The sequence below is a fragment of the Ambystoma mexicanum genome, chromosome 1p (assembly GCF_040938575.1).
Source record: "Ambystoma mexicanum isolate Mex_15411 chromosome 1p, UKY_AmexF1_1, whole genome shotgun sequence".
Taxonomy (NCBI): domain Eukaryota; kingdom Metazoa; phylum Chordata; class Amphibia; order Caudata; family Ambystomatidae; genus Ambystoma; species Ambystoma mexicanum.
Genome location: NC_090921.1, coordinates 1,380,315,567 through 1,380,332,537, shown reverse-complemented (window position 1 = coordinate 1,380,332,537; position 16,971 = coordinate 1,380,315,567). Strand labels below are relative to the sequence as shown.

General features: G+C 49.0%; 1 protein-coding gene across 7 annotated transcripts in view; it reads left to right on the top strand.

Moving 5' to 3' along the window:
* The window catches only part of PHKB (phosphorylase kinase regulatory subunit beta), a 2,092,963-nt gene that overhangs the window by 1,503,914 nt on the left and 572,078 nt on the right, over positions 1 to 16,971 (top strand). For all 7 annotated transcript variants that reach the window (XM_069607056.1, XM_069607058.1, XM_069607055.1 and 4 more), the window contains 2 exons: positions 6,623 to 6,678; positions 6,903 to 6,996. In XM_069607056.1, coding sequence (XP_069463157.1) covers positions 6,623 to 6,678; positions 6,903 to 6,996 — 150 coding nt within the window. The remainder of the gene's footprint in view (positions 1 to 6,622; positions 6,679 to 6,902; positions 6,997 to 16,971) is intronic.

The window sequence follows — 16,971 nt, the reverse complement described above, 5'->3', positions numbered from 1 at the left end:
ACTTTTCATTTATCCATAACATCATATAATACTGAAATTCACAATAATAAAAAAGAAAGGGAGAAAAAAGAAAAAAACATAAGAAAAGGCAGGGTTTTAGCACACAGATTTTCCCATTATCCATCCTCTCCAAAGCATCTCTGGTCACTTCCTTACTACATTGAAAACTGCTATGAGTAGTAAGGTTAAGTTCTCTTCATCATGGTTATATGGTTCCAAAATTGAATTATAACCGTAGTAAGGCTCCTGTTGTTCCCTGACAGTATTAGATTCCATCTATCCTGGCAAGTGAGTTGATGCCCGGGTTTTGTTATCATTTCTCGAAACCAGTTTCTTTCTTCGGCTAATGCAGGGCAATTCATTATGATATGATGGATAGTTTCGAGCATCTGTTTATTCTCACAGAATCAACAGAATGCTTCCTCTTTCAGGATTTGTCTGTTATTTGCCATCAATTCCTGGGTCGGTAGTTGATTTAATCGTAGTCTAATAAATGTGTTCCTAATTTGCCTATCTGGAAATTGCTTCAGATACGCAGGTAAAACATTGATAGCACGATTGTCCAAGTCACAGGGCAAGTTCATCTGATAACTTGATTTCTCTGTTAGAGTAGCTATCCAATCATTTCGCTGTAGTCTTTTTTTGGCACATTGTTTTGTGTTGTGGGTGATGTGTAGGCAGGATGCAAGGTATGGGTTTTGTATTGCGGGCGATGTGCAGGCAGGATATAAGGTATGGGTTTTGTGTTGTGGGCAATGTGCAGGCAGCATGCAAGGCATGCATTTTGTGATGTGCAGTCATGATTCAAGGTGTGGGTTTTGTATTGTGGGTCAATGTGCAGGCAGGATGCAAGACTTGTTTTGTGTTATGGGTGATGTGCAGGCATGATTCAAGACATGGGTTTTGTGTTGTGGGTTATGTGCAGGCAGCATGTAAGGTATGGGTTTTGTGTTGTGAGGGATGTGCCGGCAGCATGCAAGGTATGGGTTTTGTGTTGTGGGTGATGTGCAGGCAGCATGCAAGGCATGCATTTTGTGATGTGCAGACACGACTCAAGGTGGGCGATGTGCAGGTAGGATGCAAAGTATAGTTTTAGTGTTGTGGGCAATGTGCAGGCTGTATGTAAGGCACCGGTTTTGTGTTGTGGGTGATGTGCAGGCAGCATATAAGGTATGGGTTTTGTGTTGTGAGGGATGTCCTGGCAGCATGCAAGGTATGGGCTTTGTGTTGTGAGGGATGTACAGGCAGCATGCAAGGCATGCATTTTGTGATGTGCAGACAGGACTCAAGGTGTGGGTCTTGTGTTGTGGGCGATGTGCAGGCAGGATTCAAGACATTGGTTTTGTGTTGTGGGCAATGTGCTGGCAGCATGCAATGGATGGATTGTGCGTTGTCTGCGATTTGCAGGCAGGATTCAAGGTATGGGTTTTGTGTTGTGGGCGATATGCAGACAGGATGCAAGGTATGGGTTTTGTGTTGTGAGCGATGTGCAGGCAGGATGCAATATAGGAGTTTTGGGTTGTGGACGATGAGCAGGCAGCATGCAAGGCATGGGTTATGTGTTGTGGGCGATATGCAGATAAGATTCAAGGTATGGGGTTTGTGTTGTGGGCGATGTGTAGATGGGATTCAAGGTGTGGGTTTTGTGTTGTGGGCGATCTGTAGACAGATGCAAGGTTTGGGTTTTGTGTTGTGGGCGATGTGCAGGCAGGATGCAAGGCATGGGTTTTGTGTTGTGTGCAATGTGCAGGCAGCATGTAAGGTATGGATGTTGTGTTGTGGGCCATGTGCAGGCAGCATGCAAGGAATGTTGTTTGTGTTGTGGGTGATTTTCAGGCAGGGTTCAAAGTATGGGTTTTGTGTTATAGGCGATGTGCAGGCTGCATGAAAGGCATATGTTTTGTGTTGTGGGCGATGTGCAGGCACGATGCAAGGTATGGGTTTTGTCTTTTGGGCGATGTGCAGGCAGGATGTAAGGTATGAGTTTTGTGTTGTGGGTGATGTGCAGGCCAGATACAAATGTATGGGTTTTGTTTTGTGGGTGATGTGCAGGCAGGATTCAAAGTATGTGTTTTGTGTTGTGGGTGATGTACAGACAGGATTCAATGTATGGGTTTTGTGTTGTGGGCAAAGTGCAGGCAGGATGCAAGGTATGGGTTTTGTGTTGTGGGCAAAGTGCAGGCAGGATGCAAGGTATGGGTTTTGTGTTGTGGGCAATCTGCAGGAAGGAGGCATTGTATGGGTTTTGTGTTGTCTGTGATGTGCAGGCAGGATTAAAGGTATGGGTTTTGTGGGTATTGTGCAGGCAGCATGCAAGCTATGGGTTTTGTGTTGTGGGTGATGTGCAGGCAGCATGCACCGCTTGGGTTTTGTGTGTTAGATGATGTGCAGGCAGGATTCAAGGTATGAGTTTTGTATTGTGTGCGATATGCAGGCAGGATTCAAGGTATGGGTTTTGGGTTGTGGGGGATGTGCAGGCAGGATGCGAGGTATGGGTTTTGTGTTGTGGGAAACGTGCAGGCGCAATGCAAGGTATGGGTTTTGTGTTGTTTGTGATGTGCAGTCAGGATTCAAGGTATGGGATTTGTGTCGTGGGTGATGTTCAGACAGGATTCAAGGTATGGGTTATGTTTTGTGGGCAATGTGCAGGCAGGATGCGAGGTATGGGTTTTGTGTTGTGTGTGAGGTGCAGTCAGGATTCAAGGTATGGGTTTTGTGTCGTTGGGGATGTTCAAGCAGGATTCAAGGTATGGGTTTTGTGTTGCGGACGAACTGCATGCAGAATTCAAGGTATGGGTTTTGTGTTGTGTTGGTGATGTGCAGGCGCAATCCAAGGTATGGGTTTTGTGTTGTGGGTGATGTGCAGGAAGGATTTAAGGTATGGGTTTTGTGTTGAATTGAATTGATGTTGTATTTATATAGCGCTCATACACAAGTGGAACATGGGAGAACAAAAACAATGATCTTACTAGGCCCAGTCCCATTGAGAATTCGAAAAGTGCATGGGAAAGAGAAAAAGGGGAAAAGTGCATGGAAGGGGGGTGAAGTGGAAAGTGCAGAGGAGAAAACCCGATAAATAATAATAATAAATAAAGGCAATAAACAGTAGTAGTGCAGCCAGCAAGTGGCAGGTGCTGGGTTAAGCAGACAGGGTATGTCTGATAAGTGCAGGGGAAAAGGGGGGGGGCTGTATGGGTAAAGATACAGACCCCAGTGCAAGGGGTAGCCCGAAAGCAGTGCAGGAGGGTGGCAGGATGAACAGGTACCTGGGGCCAGAAGACAGAGGGTGGCCAGGTGCACAGTGCTGAGATAAACAGATCAGCAGGGGCGATGGGGGCAAAGGCAGAAGCAAATAGGAAGGTCTTGAGGTGCTTCCTGAACCGGAGATGGTTCTCCTCAAGTTTCAGAGTGGTGGGGTGGCTGTTCCAAAGGAAGGCCCCAGCTGAAGACAGATATCTACCCCCAGCTTGTTTCTTTGAAAAACGACTGACTGTAAGGGAGTTAGAGGTAGAGGAGCGGAGAGCTCGAGAGGGGAGTTATTTAAAGAGGCATAGTTGAAGGTATTTTGGACCCAGGCCCCAGAAAGCCTTGTGGACAATGCAGAGGGTTTTACATTTATTCCTTGCATCCACTGGGTGCCAATGAAGGGATTTCAGAGCTGGAGAGATACGCTCCAAGGGCTTGAGGTCAAGGACAAGTCTTGCAGGGCGGAGAGTGGAGGCAAGTAGATTTCAAAAGAGGCTGTTACAGTAGTCCAACCTAGAGAGAACTAGTGCTTGAGAGACAGTACGCTTCTGAGGGAAGGAGAGGAAAGGCAATGTACCTCTGAGGAGGTGCAGTAGGATGTTTGGCTTTTTAGAGACATCAGAGATGTGGGCAGAGAAGGAAAGTGTGGAATCAAAGATGACCCTGAGGTTCTTAGCCTCGTAGGTAGGGTAGGAGGAGGGCCACGGGAGGCCGGCCAGAGAGTGAGGGGAAAGGAAGGTGAAGGTGTACCGATGAGGAGGATCTCAGTCTTGTTGGCATTTAGACAAAGATCGTTGGTGGCACACCAACCCTGAATTGCAGTTAGGCAGTCAGAGATGAGAGAAGGAGAGGAGGTGGCCGAGGGCAGCCTGAAAATTAGTTGTGTCATCAGCGTAGCACCGGGAATTTGAGCAGAAAAAAGCAGAAAAAGGCAATGCAGTGGCTGAGAGTTGCCAGGTATTGGTTGAAGAGCCAGGGCAAGAGGTTGGACCCCTGGGGAACACCACAGGTGGAGAGAGAGAGAGAGACAGAGAGAGAGAGAGAGAGAGAGAGATGATAGGAATGACCCTAGTTGGACCTGTGAGGGTCGATCAGAGAGGAAAGAGGTCAGCCAGGCCAGAGCCTGATCACTAATACCCAGGTTGTCACAGAGACGGTTGAACAGGGTGATATGGTTGACCGTGTCGAAGGAAGAGGAGTGATCAAGTAGGATGTGGACAGAAGGAATATTTAAGTCAAGGTTGGAGAGCAGATCTTCACGGATGTTCAGGAGAGCAGTTTCCATGCTTCTGGCAGCTTTAATGAAGCCAGACTGGTGGTCATGAAGAGAGCCAACAGAATCGGAAGGAAGGTTAAGTTGAGAGATGGCCAGCTTTTCCAGGAATTGGAGTAAATGATGATGAGGAGGAGGATGGGGGGGTGTCGCAGAAGGAGGGTCAGCAGGTCCAAACAGAGTGGGGAGAGGGTGGACAGGATGTCTTGAGTTTTAGAGATAAAGTGAGAGGAAAGGGCATTACAAAGGGCCTGGGAGGCAAGAGGAGGGGTAGAGACTGCAGCGGGGTTGGGCAGCTCCTTGCGGATTTTAATGAGTTTGGCAGAGTTGTTAGATGCCGCAGAGACACGGGCTTTAATGTGGACTCTCTTGTTGGTGAGGACAGAGAGTTGATACTGCCTTTGGAGCAGGCGACAGGCCAGTTTGTCAGAGGATGAACAAGAAGCCCTCCATTTCCTCTCAGCCACCCTGCACTTACGTTTAAGTGTAGCTAGGTAAGAGTCATACCAAGAATTGCACTTGGCTTTGGACTTCAAACGGATCCTCATGACAGGGGCAAGAGCATCAAGAGTAGCAGAAATAGGAGAGTAGAGTAGGGACAGGGCTGTGTCAGGGTGTGAATCAGCCAGGGGTCGGGGGGGAGGGGAGTAGATGGCTGTGAAAGCCTCAGCTGACACGCGCTTCATGGGTCGGATGTCTGAGAAGGTAGGTGGCAGTCTTAGAGTAGGCTTGGGGCGGGGGAAGAGGGCGAGAGGAGAGGAGGCAGTGATCGCTCCAGGAGAGAGGAGTGGTCAAAGGGGTAGAGAGGGGAGGCCAGATGAGATCAAGACATCAAGTGTGTGTCCTGCAGAGTGAGTCGGGCCAGAGGGGAGGATAGAGAGGGAGAAGGAATCACAGAGATCACGAAAGAGCACAGATGAGGAACGGGGAGAAACGAGATGGATGTTGAGGTCACCAAGGAGTAGGAGTTGAGTGGTGAGGCCAGGAGGGAAGATGAGAGGTCTGCCCACTCAGAGTGAAATGGAGTGATTTGACCAGGGGGCCAGTAGAAAGTAGCAACAGTAAGAGAGTGGCTAGGCGAGAGAGAGAGCCTGCAGATGAGGCATTTGAAAGAGGAGTAAGTCTGAGTGGGGATGATAGAGGCAGGAATCTACTCAGGAAAGATCAGGGCTACAGCCCCTCTGGGTCGGGTGGATCTGGGTGCAGAGAGGATCTTGTAGCTATCAGGGAGAAGAGTCTCAAAGCTCGTGACAGAGCTGGCCGTGAACCATGTCTTGGTAAGGCCGAGGACATCAAGGTCAAGTTCTTCCAGGAGGTGGCAGATGTCAGAGGAGTGTTTGACAGCAGAGTGAGAGTTGAAAGTGGCAAGATGAAGGTTGTGGGTGATGTGCAGGCAGGATTTAAGGTATGAGTTTTGTGTTGTGGGTGATGCACAGGCAGGATTGGGCTTTGTGTTGTGGGGAATGTGCAGGCAGGATTTAAGCTACGGGTGTTGTGGGTTATGTGCAGGCAGGATTCAAGGTATGGGTTTTGTTTTGTGGGTGATATGCAGACAGGATTCAAGGTATGGGTTTTGTGTTGTGGGCGATGTGCAGGCAGCATGCACGGCATGAGTTTTGTGTTGTGGGTGATGTGTAGGCAGGATTCACGGTATGGGTTTTGTGTTGTGGGCGATGTGCAGGCAGCATGCAAGGTATGTGTTTTCTTATGTCGGGGTGCAGAGTAATGACTCCAGGGATTGGTCTGTTTTTTCTTATGTCGGGGTGCAGAGTAATGACTCCAGGGATTAGTCTTTTTCGACCTCCTATTGGTTTTGACTCTTAGAGCCATATTTCCTGACTCTGCTCTGCCCATACTTCTCTAGCATCCCACTGTTTTTAAAAGTAGCTGAACCATCAGCACCGTCGAACTTTTCCATCTTTAGTGACCCAGAAAACGCGAACATTGCAGCATTCCCGGAATAGAAACCCGCCCCTCTGCATACACGTGGTAGTCCAGAATTCTGTGTTATCCTGGCTTTTTAAAATCTTTAATTGAACTGTGATTCTCTATTCAAACAGACTCTTAACAAAATCTTATTACTTTAATTATCTGTTCCTCCAGGGACCGCTGGAAAATGATGTGATGGTTCATGTGGCCCTGATTGCAGAAAGCCAACGGTACGTGATGATCTGCCCGTAGGGATTGTGCTTTCAATGCGGAGGGCTTTTGTAAGAGGGGTTTCAGCTCAGAACATCGAGCAATAATTGTTTGTACTCGGCTCCTTCGGCAGCAGCGTATTTCAGATGCTCAATAATGGCGCTCCCAATGAATACCTTTCTGCAATGAATGCTGTAAAGCTGTGCTCGTAAACTGTTTATGTTCATTTTGTTTGTTTTTTTAGCCTGCAAGTTTTTTTAAATACATATGGTATCCAAACGCAGACACCACAGCAAGTGGAGCCCATCCAGATATGGCCTCAACAGGAACTCGTGAAAGTAAGAAAGATTACTCCTCATCTACTGTTCACATTTGCTTGTGGTCACACAAGTTTCCATTGTTATGTTTGGAAAGATTGATCTTTATGTGCGATAAAGCTGGCCAGCAGCCGCACTGCATTTCAGTAGTATTTGCTTTACAGAGACATGTTATGTTACAGAGATGCATATAATGTTTGCAAGGGTTCCACTGAGCCATTCAGCTGGCTCTGATTGCTGCCTATCTTATTTCTTCTGTTTTTCTCTGCTCGGAATGCATCTTATTTAGTATGGCATCTGCCTGTTCGTTCCCTCATAGTACGGTCTTTGTGAATTCGTTTTGCAGTTTGTTTCCATTTACAGCAAATGGGTTTTAAGTCTCTGTTCATCCCACAGATTCATTCTCTTATAAAATGTCTTGCTCTGGTGCAGTTTGGCAGTTCAGTGGTGAGGGGGGTAGAAATCTGACTGCCAGACTTGCTTCTTGTTGACTTACCTTGTGACTTTTTATCAATGGCTCCCAGTGCCTTGAACTCTGCTGTTGATTGCCTTGGGGAGTGCTCGAGAGAAAAAAGGCCGTTTGCAGTTTTTGAAGTGAGAGCCGTGCTCTAATTGACGGCCCGCCTATTTAAAGGCACTGCTGAGGCTGAGTTCCTCTGATATTATAATGCCTGAAAAAGGTGGAAGAACTGCCTACAACCTAGGGAATGGCGAGACGCTGCGGTGGCCTCACTAGGCAACATTCTAGTGACGTGGAAAGCAGCAAGGAGCAGGGTAGGAAGGCAGTGACCTCTGTTAATTTACCAGCGAATGGGAACATTGCGAAGTGCTTTAAAGGTGCTACTGAAGGTACTGCTGAGACCCTTATCCCTGGTAGCTCTGAGGCTGATAGTGCACAAAGAGTACCTCTGTTAATATAGATAAATAGATAATAACTCGCTTTTAAATCCATGCTATTCTCTGCAGTCAGAGGTGTTGCAGCTTGAAGCTGTAGAACTGTAGTTCAGGCAGAAATGGCATCTGTAGTTGAAAGAACACTGTGATTCCTGAATATACCAATCCAAATGCAGAATGGCTGTCTATTTTACCTTGGTTGACTGAATTAACTTGATAGCTCTACGGATGGCACGTCCTGGTTAGCGGAGGCGAGGCAAAACAACCAGTTGGTTGGCGGCCTCTGTCTCTCTGCTTCCCCAGCCGTGCCTATATCATCACTGCCCAGGTTAGTGTGATACGTGACTCGTACGGGTCACGGCACATGAGTGGGCATTATGGACATGTATACGTCGATATTTATACTGCTAGACATAGTACGGGAGTGACATGCTTTAATCTTAGCCTCAAGTATGCTCACGTTTTTACAGACAGCCGTTCACTCCACCAAGATAGTTACGGCTTGGAGTTTACAATTAGTGCGTGTGGTTACCTAGGTTACCTTTCTCAAACGCGAGGCACACAGCCCACACCAAGATGGCCTAGGAGAAGCTCAGGAATAGGCATGCGCGGGTAGCCATGCCAACAGACATATACACTTCCCAGGAGCCTCGCCGCGTTTTGCAGTCTGACTCGGAGGACGTGCTGACACACGGACTAGAGATGCTGTGAATTTCACACTTATGAAATAATGGTGAGGGTAACTATAGTGGATATTGGGATCTAGATATGCATTCACATTGTTATCAACGTATGCGTTCCAATGATATGACTAGTTTGAAAAGGCGAGTAGGATTTGAACACCCGTAATGCGGGATAGCAATTATTTCCCTCTGTTTTTGGTATGGCTCTGAAAGCAGCCAACTCCGTGTGTGCCTTAGCATGTTTCACTCTGTGGAATTGTGTTTCCTTAGCGACTGAACATATTCCCGAAGGGGATGAACGGGATAGCTTTCTTGCTCTTGTACAGGATGGGCAAGGATGCCATGTGTGAATCCGTTCAGTCGGGTTTGGACGTGGCAGATTGCGTCAGCCGGTCCATGGCGGCGAGCACCGGGATGTGCAGGTTTGCGTGGTTGAGGAAGTCAGGGTTTCCTCCAGATGTACAAGCCCGGCTTCTCAACATGCCCTTTGAGGGTGCCCATCTTTTTGGCAGCACGGCTGACAAGAGCCTTGAGAGGTTGCAAACCTCGAAGGCTGCAGCGAAGTCCTAGGGAGATTAACAAGGGGGGTCCTGGGAGTCCCTCTGCCAGACATTAGTCCTGGTTACGAGAGACTTACCCAGAGTCTTTAGCTCACTATCTTTCACAAAGAAGAAATATCCCAGACATATCAGTCTTTGTCCTGCCCTGGGGCAGTCCAGCACCGAAATGCTAGGCAATTCTCCTCTGAACAAGAGTACCAACAGAAACCCCAGACACGTGTTTCGGTCTGGTTGGACCTCATCCTAGGGGACAGCAATGGAGGGGAGGTTCCTTTCGCAGTTTCTTGAACTTTGGTAAATAGAGGGGAGCTGCTAGTCAAAGTGCCAACGTAGGAGTACCAGTAAACAGGGTACTCGAGGTGCCAAGGCCGCTCAAGCTGTTGCCTGTTTGCCCTCGGGCACTGCCGCAGCCGCTTCAGGTCAGTCATGTGGCCATGTCCCATGGTTCGCCGGTTGGGGGTAGACTGGCGCAGCATCTGGTAGAATGGCGTGCCATTACTTCAGATGTGTGGGTTCTGGAGCTCATAGCCCACGGCTACTTTCTTCCTTTCCGGCAGAGGCCTCTCGACAATCCACCAGGGCATCTCTCTTTGATGAGTCCAGATCCGCTCCTTGTGCAGGAAATCCAAGCCCTGCTGGATTTCGAAGAAATACGGGGGATTGACGCCCATCATGGACTTGCGTGGTATGAACAAGCTCCTCCGGAAGGACGAGTTCAAGATGGTTACTCTCTCTCAAGTCCTCCAGGCCCTTCAACTTCAGGACTGGTTGGTGTCTCTCGACCTCACGGACGCTTATTTTCATGTGCCGATTCATCCCAAGCACGAGAAGTACCTGAGGTTTGCGGTTGGCGACTCGCACTTTCAGTTTCGGGTCCTGCCGTTTGGATTGACCTCTGCCCCAAGGGTTTCCACTAAACTCATGGTGGTGGTAGCAGCGTGTCTCAGGAAAGGAGGGATTCATGTTTACCCCTACCTGGACAATTGGTTGATCAGGGCGTGCTCTCCGGAGTAAGTCCTGGATCATCTGTCCGTTACCTGCCAGTCCCTTCAGACTGGGCTTCTCCCTCAACTTAAAGAAGTCCCACTTGACACCAACACAGCGGCTCCAGTACATCGGAGCAGTGCTCGACACGTCCCTGGGGCAGTGTTTCCCTCCCCAGGTGAGGGCTCATCACATTCTGCAGATGATGCACATGTTCCAACCTGCCCAGAGTCTCCCGGCGTTCGTGTTCTTGAGATTGCTCGGTCTCATGGCATCATGGTACCCCACTTCAGATATTCCAGGATCTCTCCCTGATGACCCTTCAGAAAAGAAGAGCCCTCAAGGCCTTGACCCAGTTCCTCCAAAGCCAGCAGATCCGCTACCGATGGCTGTTCCCTTCCACTCTCCAATTCACATACCAGGGAACCCTGCGCAAAATCAGCCATCTTGAGGACTCAAAATCCATCTTGCATCCAAACTCCCCGGAAGCCTCGCTCTCCTCCAGTCCTCATCTCCCGCCAGAAGAACCGGTCCAATCACCCCAAAGACAGCAACAACAATCCTGGTCTAAAGTACAGAGACGCCGGAAGATACGATGATCCAGTCATACCCCTCTATCGTGGTCTAGCCGATCCCGAAACTAAAGCGGAACATAACTATGCCGCGGGCCCCGAGCGGCCCACACCCCACTCCGAGGAGTATGTCACCAACTCACCCTTGGAGGCGAACCAAGTCCAATGGTTCTACCCCAGCCCTGTTGGCGGGGAAAACAGTTTTGGCCCTGTTGGCCGTGGAGAAGACCGCACAGAAAACCCCGGCCTCCCACACACATCCATGTTCACCCTCCCGTTTCAGTTTGCCCTCCCGTTGGAGAGGTTATAAAACAAGACCACCAGAGAACCGCATTGTCACCAAGCTCTTGGATGATGCCTGAAACTCATGACTCCCCGCCACAGAGCCCCCACCCCAGCCGTCGAGGAAAGCCCACGATGATCCTCAACCACAACTGAAAGTGAAATTCCTAACCCTCAACGTCAGAGGCTTAAACGGGCCGCAGAAGAGGAAATCTATGCTACAGTGTCTACAGAATGAAGAGGCCTCAGTCGTATTACTTCAAGAAACTCACCTGATTCCAGCAGATTTCACTAGGCTCCGCGACAGACAATTCCCGTTACAATTCCTGGCATCGAACGGCACCAAAAAAGGTGGAGCAGCTTTACTTATCGCTAAGGCACTTAGACCAAAAATTTTAGACACTTTGCTTTGCCCAGATGGCCGCTTTGTAGCAATGAAATGCCGGATCTACGGCCAGCTATACTCCCTTATCTCGATCTACGCCCCGAAAGACAAACAGGAAAAGTTTTACTCAGCTCTGGAAGATGCCCTCCGACCAGTCATGGAGGGTCATACGATAATAGGGGGAGACTTCAACGGAGGACCCTGACCGAATCAAAGATAAATCTCACCCCCCTGCTCGTAAAGACTTCAGTGTGGCAACAGCTCTGCTTAAACCTTTCCGCTCCTTGGATGTGGTCGACACATGGAGAGTCTTACACCCAGAGGCCTGCGACTACTCATGCTATTCTTATGTACACAGAACTTACTCTTGCATCGACCTGCTACTGGCTTCCCCCCAAGTCCTGGCTTACACCGATGAGGTGACCATAGGTCACAGAATCTTATCGGATCATGCCCCGTTCATGCTAACATTGAGAGCCCATGACCCTGATCCGCTCCCAAAATGCAAGTGGTCCCTATACGACCCGATCTTGAATGACATGTCATTAAGGGATGTGGTAGTGAAGGCCGTTAAAGACTACTTCAAAGAAAATAAGAGCGATGACACTTAACCGGCCAACACGTGGGACGCAATGAAAGCGGTTGTGAGAGGGGTCCTAATCTCCCAAGGAGCGGCCGATCACAAAAAGAAGCGCCAGACTCGCCAGATCTTACAGGAGGACGTAGAGAGAGCAGAAGCTATATGTAAAGCGAAAAACTGGATGCCCAGAACCCATCGAGCCCTGCAGATAGCTCAAAAGAAGCTAGAAGCACATTACGCTGAGGACACGGCTCGGATACTTGCCAGAACTAAGCAGAGCTACTACGCTAAAGGGAACAATGCCAACAAATTTCTGGTGGAAAAACTGGCGAAGACTAGAAAGAGAAATTCTATCCTAGGCCTCCGCGATTCCCAGGGCAGAGACAAGTTTGCAGAGGGAGACAAGCAACACATCGCAGTCACTCACGTCACAGACACGATGACAGCCTCCCCGAGATCACCCGAAGAGCAGCTCTCGTACCTCCGAGATGCAGCGCTTCCCCAGAGCGCCCCTAAGTGCGAGACGAGCTGGAGACCCCGATCACGACCAAAGAGGTCGACAAAGTCATCAAAAGTCTCAAACCAAGGGCCCCGGGTCCAGACGGATTCTCGACCCGCTTTTACAAAGTCTTTTGCTCGCAGCTGGTGACCCCCCTCACATCGCTTTGCTACCTCGGGGTCCATCACCTCATCCATGCAGGAATCAATCACGGTTCTCGCCCTGAAACCGGGAAAAGACCGCAGAGACATCACAGCGTATAGACCTATCTCTCTACTAAACCTGGACGCTGACATTTACTCATAAGGTCTTGGCCAACCGATTAGCGAGAGTGCTCCCGGACATCATCGACCCAGATCAGACAGGATTCGTACTGAATAGATCCGCTGCAGACAACGTCCGCAGGGTCCTAAACCTGGTCAAAGTCACTCAACGAGATGCACGTAAATTGGCTGTGCTAGCTTTAGATGCGACTAAAGCCTTTGACAAAGTAGATTGGTCATTCCTCCGATTCACCCTAGAGTCCTTTCACTTTGGACCCACATTTCAGAAACTCGTCTTAGCGAACTACCAATCACCGAAGACCTTGCTCCGCGTTAACAGTGTCCTATCTAACCCGATTCCCTTATCATGCGGCACCAGACAAGGATGGTCCCTTGTCTCCCCTGCTCTTCACCCTAGTTATGGAGCCACTGGCTCAAAGGATCCGACTGAACCCCAGAATCAAAGGCCTCCAAGTAGGCCCCACTCAACATAAAATAGCACTATATGCGGATGATGTGTTATTAACCATATCGGACACCGACCAATCGCTGAGGTCCTCCCTGGCAGAAATTCATCGCTTTGGTAAAGTTTCAGGATTCGCGATAAACTTCGCGAAATCATCGGCCCTGGGGGTGAGACTGGAGCAGGAAGATAAGGATTCTTTCAGAGCCCTCTGCCCGATCCAGCTCAGCGAAAAGTCCATCCCCTACCTAGGAGTACAGATCACAGCCCGACCGGAGTATACCTACCAAGCGAACTTTCAACCACTGTTCAAGGCCTTGGAGGAGGACCTCACTGGCTGGCTCTCCCAGGAGATCTCACTACTGGGCCGCATAGCGGCATGTAAAATGAACCTCCTTCCACGCCTGCTTTACACCTGTTCGGCCATTCCAGTTTTGATCCCCCGGTCCTCACTATTGCGCCTCCAAAGGAAGGTACTATGCTTCATCTGGAAAGGTAAAAAGTCAAGGATCCCGCTCAAGACAATGCTGAGCAATCCGGACTTGGGAGGCCTAGGAGTCCCAGACCTCCAGAAATAGCAGATTGCAGCCCAGCTGGCTCACACTGTGGGCTGGACGATAACCTCGAACAGACCTAGATGGGTCGAGATTGAACAATCCCGCTTACCCCTCCCTCTCCGCTTCCTCCTGCACCTTTCCCCCGTCCTCCGAAGAACGTGGCCGAACATCCTCTCTTCCACTAGGCAGACTGTAAAAGCTTGGGAATGGACTCGTAAACAGAGGGGAATCCCTAGAGGCCTAGGCCCAGCTTCCCCGGTATTTCATAACCCAGCGTTCTCCCCAGGAACCCACCTAGTGAACTTTAAGAACTGGATCACCGGCGGCCTCAGCTCCCTAAGCCAGCTCTTTGAGAGGAATCAACCACTCACCTTTGAACAATGCAAAAACACCTTTGACCTGGCGGAAACAGACAGATTCACATACATGCAACTGAGGCATTGGTGTTCCCATTCAACAAAGCGCGAGGCAGCGACCCGAGATCTAGACCCTACAGAGCTGACAATCGCAGATCCCCCCCACACCAAGGGCGCATCTCAGCGATGTACAAGCTTTTGCAGACGAATCTCCTGGTCGCTAGAGCAACCTACATGAACCAATGGGAAACAGACCAAGGACACCCAATAGAAGACCAGGTTTGGTCAGACATTTGGTCTCGCACGCGGGCCTCCTCCTTCTGCATCAATAATCGGGAGTGTGCCCATAAACTACTTCTAAGATGGTACTACCCGCCACTTAGACTATACCATATCAACCCAGCCTTGGACCCTCGATGCTGGCGTTGATGCGGCCTACAGGGATCGTTCATCCATATGTGGTGGTCCTGCACAGTGGTTGCAAACTTCTGGGCCCAATGCATCGACACCATAGTAGACATAACTGGGATAAAGCTGCCCTTGGAGCCAGAACCAATCCTACTAGGATCCCCGCTTCCAGGCATATACCCAAGGTCGGGTAGAAGTGCCACCCTCCTCACTCACCTCCTCCTGGCCGCTAAAATCACAGTGGCACGAACCTGGAAATCGCCAGAGGGACCCCTGCTGATCCTATGGTGGCTGAAACTTTGGGACATCTTTGTCGCAGAAAAGATCACGGCGGCAAACAGAGGCCTCCTTCACCGCTTCACCAACATCTGGTCCCCTGTAATAGACTATGACCAGAGCTATCCAGCACTAACTTTTAAGCCAAGAGCGGTAGCAAACGCTCTAACGGCAAGGAACACGGAGATGATACAACGGACCGAAGAGCAAGATTTGGACGTTAACTAAGGAGGGACGGGAATGGGGTTGATGATGGGGAGGAGATGATCAATGAGCTGCACAAAGTGTCATGAAAGAATATGTTGTAATGTACTTTTCTCTGGTGTGTCGATCAAAAATAAACATGTTTAAAAAAAAAAAAAGTCTTACCTGACACCACTACTAAAAAAGCCCAGTTTGGATCCCCATGAACTGGCTAATTATCGCCCAATTGCTGGGTTGGTGTGGCCAACGAAAATTCTTGAAAAGGTTGTGACTCTGCAACTACAAAAACATATGGAAGTAAACAAAATTCTTGACACATTCCAGTCTGGGTTTAGGCCTGGACATGGAACAGAGACAGCGTTAATTAAAGTATGGGGTGACATACTGGAAAATATAGATCGTGGTAATGTCAGCATGCTTATTATGTTGGACCTGTTGGCAGCGTTCGACACTGTTGATCCAAAAATTCTGACTACTAGACTGAGGGAATTAGCATATGTCTCTGAAGAGGCGCTGAGATGGTTTGATTGTTTTTGGAGCGATCGCACACAGCAGGTTAAGATGGGCTCTCTTTTATCTGAAATGTTGACTACAATCTGTGGAGTGCCTCAGGGCTCTTCCCTATCTCCGGTTCTCTTTAATCTTTATATTCGCCCCCTCTGAATAATTCTGGCAGTTTAATCTGCAGTATCAATCCTATGTGGATAGTACGCAGATTTATTTGAACCTAAAACAGCCAGTGGAGGCAGTGGACAATATTCTGAAATGTGCAGAGGCAGTGCGAGGGTGGATGATAAAACAACAAGCTCCAGCTAAACCCTAATAAGACTGAGATAATTATCTTTGGATCTAAAAAGAATCTCAGAACCACTGCTCAGATGGGTCCCCCTGCCCACCGATATTTGGCAACACCCAAGTGTATATAGATTTTGTCAAGAATCTGGGGTGCATCTGGCACTTTGATATGGGATATAACCGGCAGGTGAACCAAATGGTTAAATCAGTTTATTTTCAGTTGAAACTATTGAAACCACTCCTCCTCCTCATTTCAGAAGGTGATCGAGCAAAGGTGGTGGGCTCACTAGTCAATGCCAAGTTGGACTATTGCAATGGCCTCCTGCCAGGATGCACCAAATACCAGGTGCAAAATATTGCAGTAGCACAGAATGCTGCTGTACGCGTAGTGTTTGCACTACCCTGGAAAAAATCAGTTTCGGAATTCAGGAGGAAATTACATTGGCTTCCGGTCCACTGAAGAATCCAATTTAAAATATTGTGCTTGATCTTTGTCATACACAATCTTGCACCTTCTTACTTAGTGGATAAGATTCAAATCTATAGCCCCAGTAGATTCTTGAGATATATGGCTTTAAATCAAATGGTATTCCCGACTTCTAGATTTGTCCACTGGGGGGGACAGAAGGTTCCCAGTGGCTGGTGCCCATGCATGGAATGGTCTTCAGCACCATCTAAGGAAGATGGGATCCCTGACAGCCTTCAGAAAACATCTAAAAACAAATCTGTTTGAATAATGCCATGTGAATGGTGATGGTACATTGGATCTGCGCCTAGATGCGGCTTGCTGCTTGGTTCCCATCGGGGATATGTGCAATACACCTTGGCCTCAAGCCCAGTGACTCTCCAGCCCTGAAATCTCTCCACTGGCTCCTGGTGCCTGCAGGGATGAAGTTCAAGACCCTATGCATTGTCCACAAGGCTTTCTGCGGCCATGGCCCTTACTACATCCAACTCTCTCTTCCAAGATACCTACTTTCTCGAGCCCTAAGCTCAGCTACCTCCAACTCGCTGAGGGTCAGACGCTTCTCCAGGCAGAGAGTGGGGGTAGATCTCTCTCTTCTGCAGGTCCACCCTCTGGAATTCTCTCTCTCTCTCTCTCTCTCTCTCTCTTTTCTCTCTCTCCCTCTCTCTCTCTTTTCTCTCTCTCCCTCTCGCCCTCTCTCTCCTCTCATCTCCCCACCCCCTTACAGTTTAAGCCAGAACGCACAGCCATGACTTTTTCCTGAGGGAGC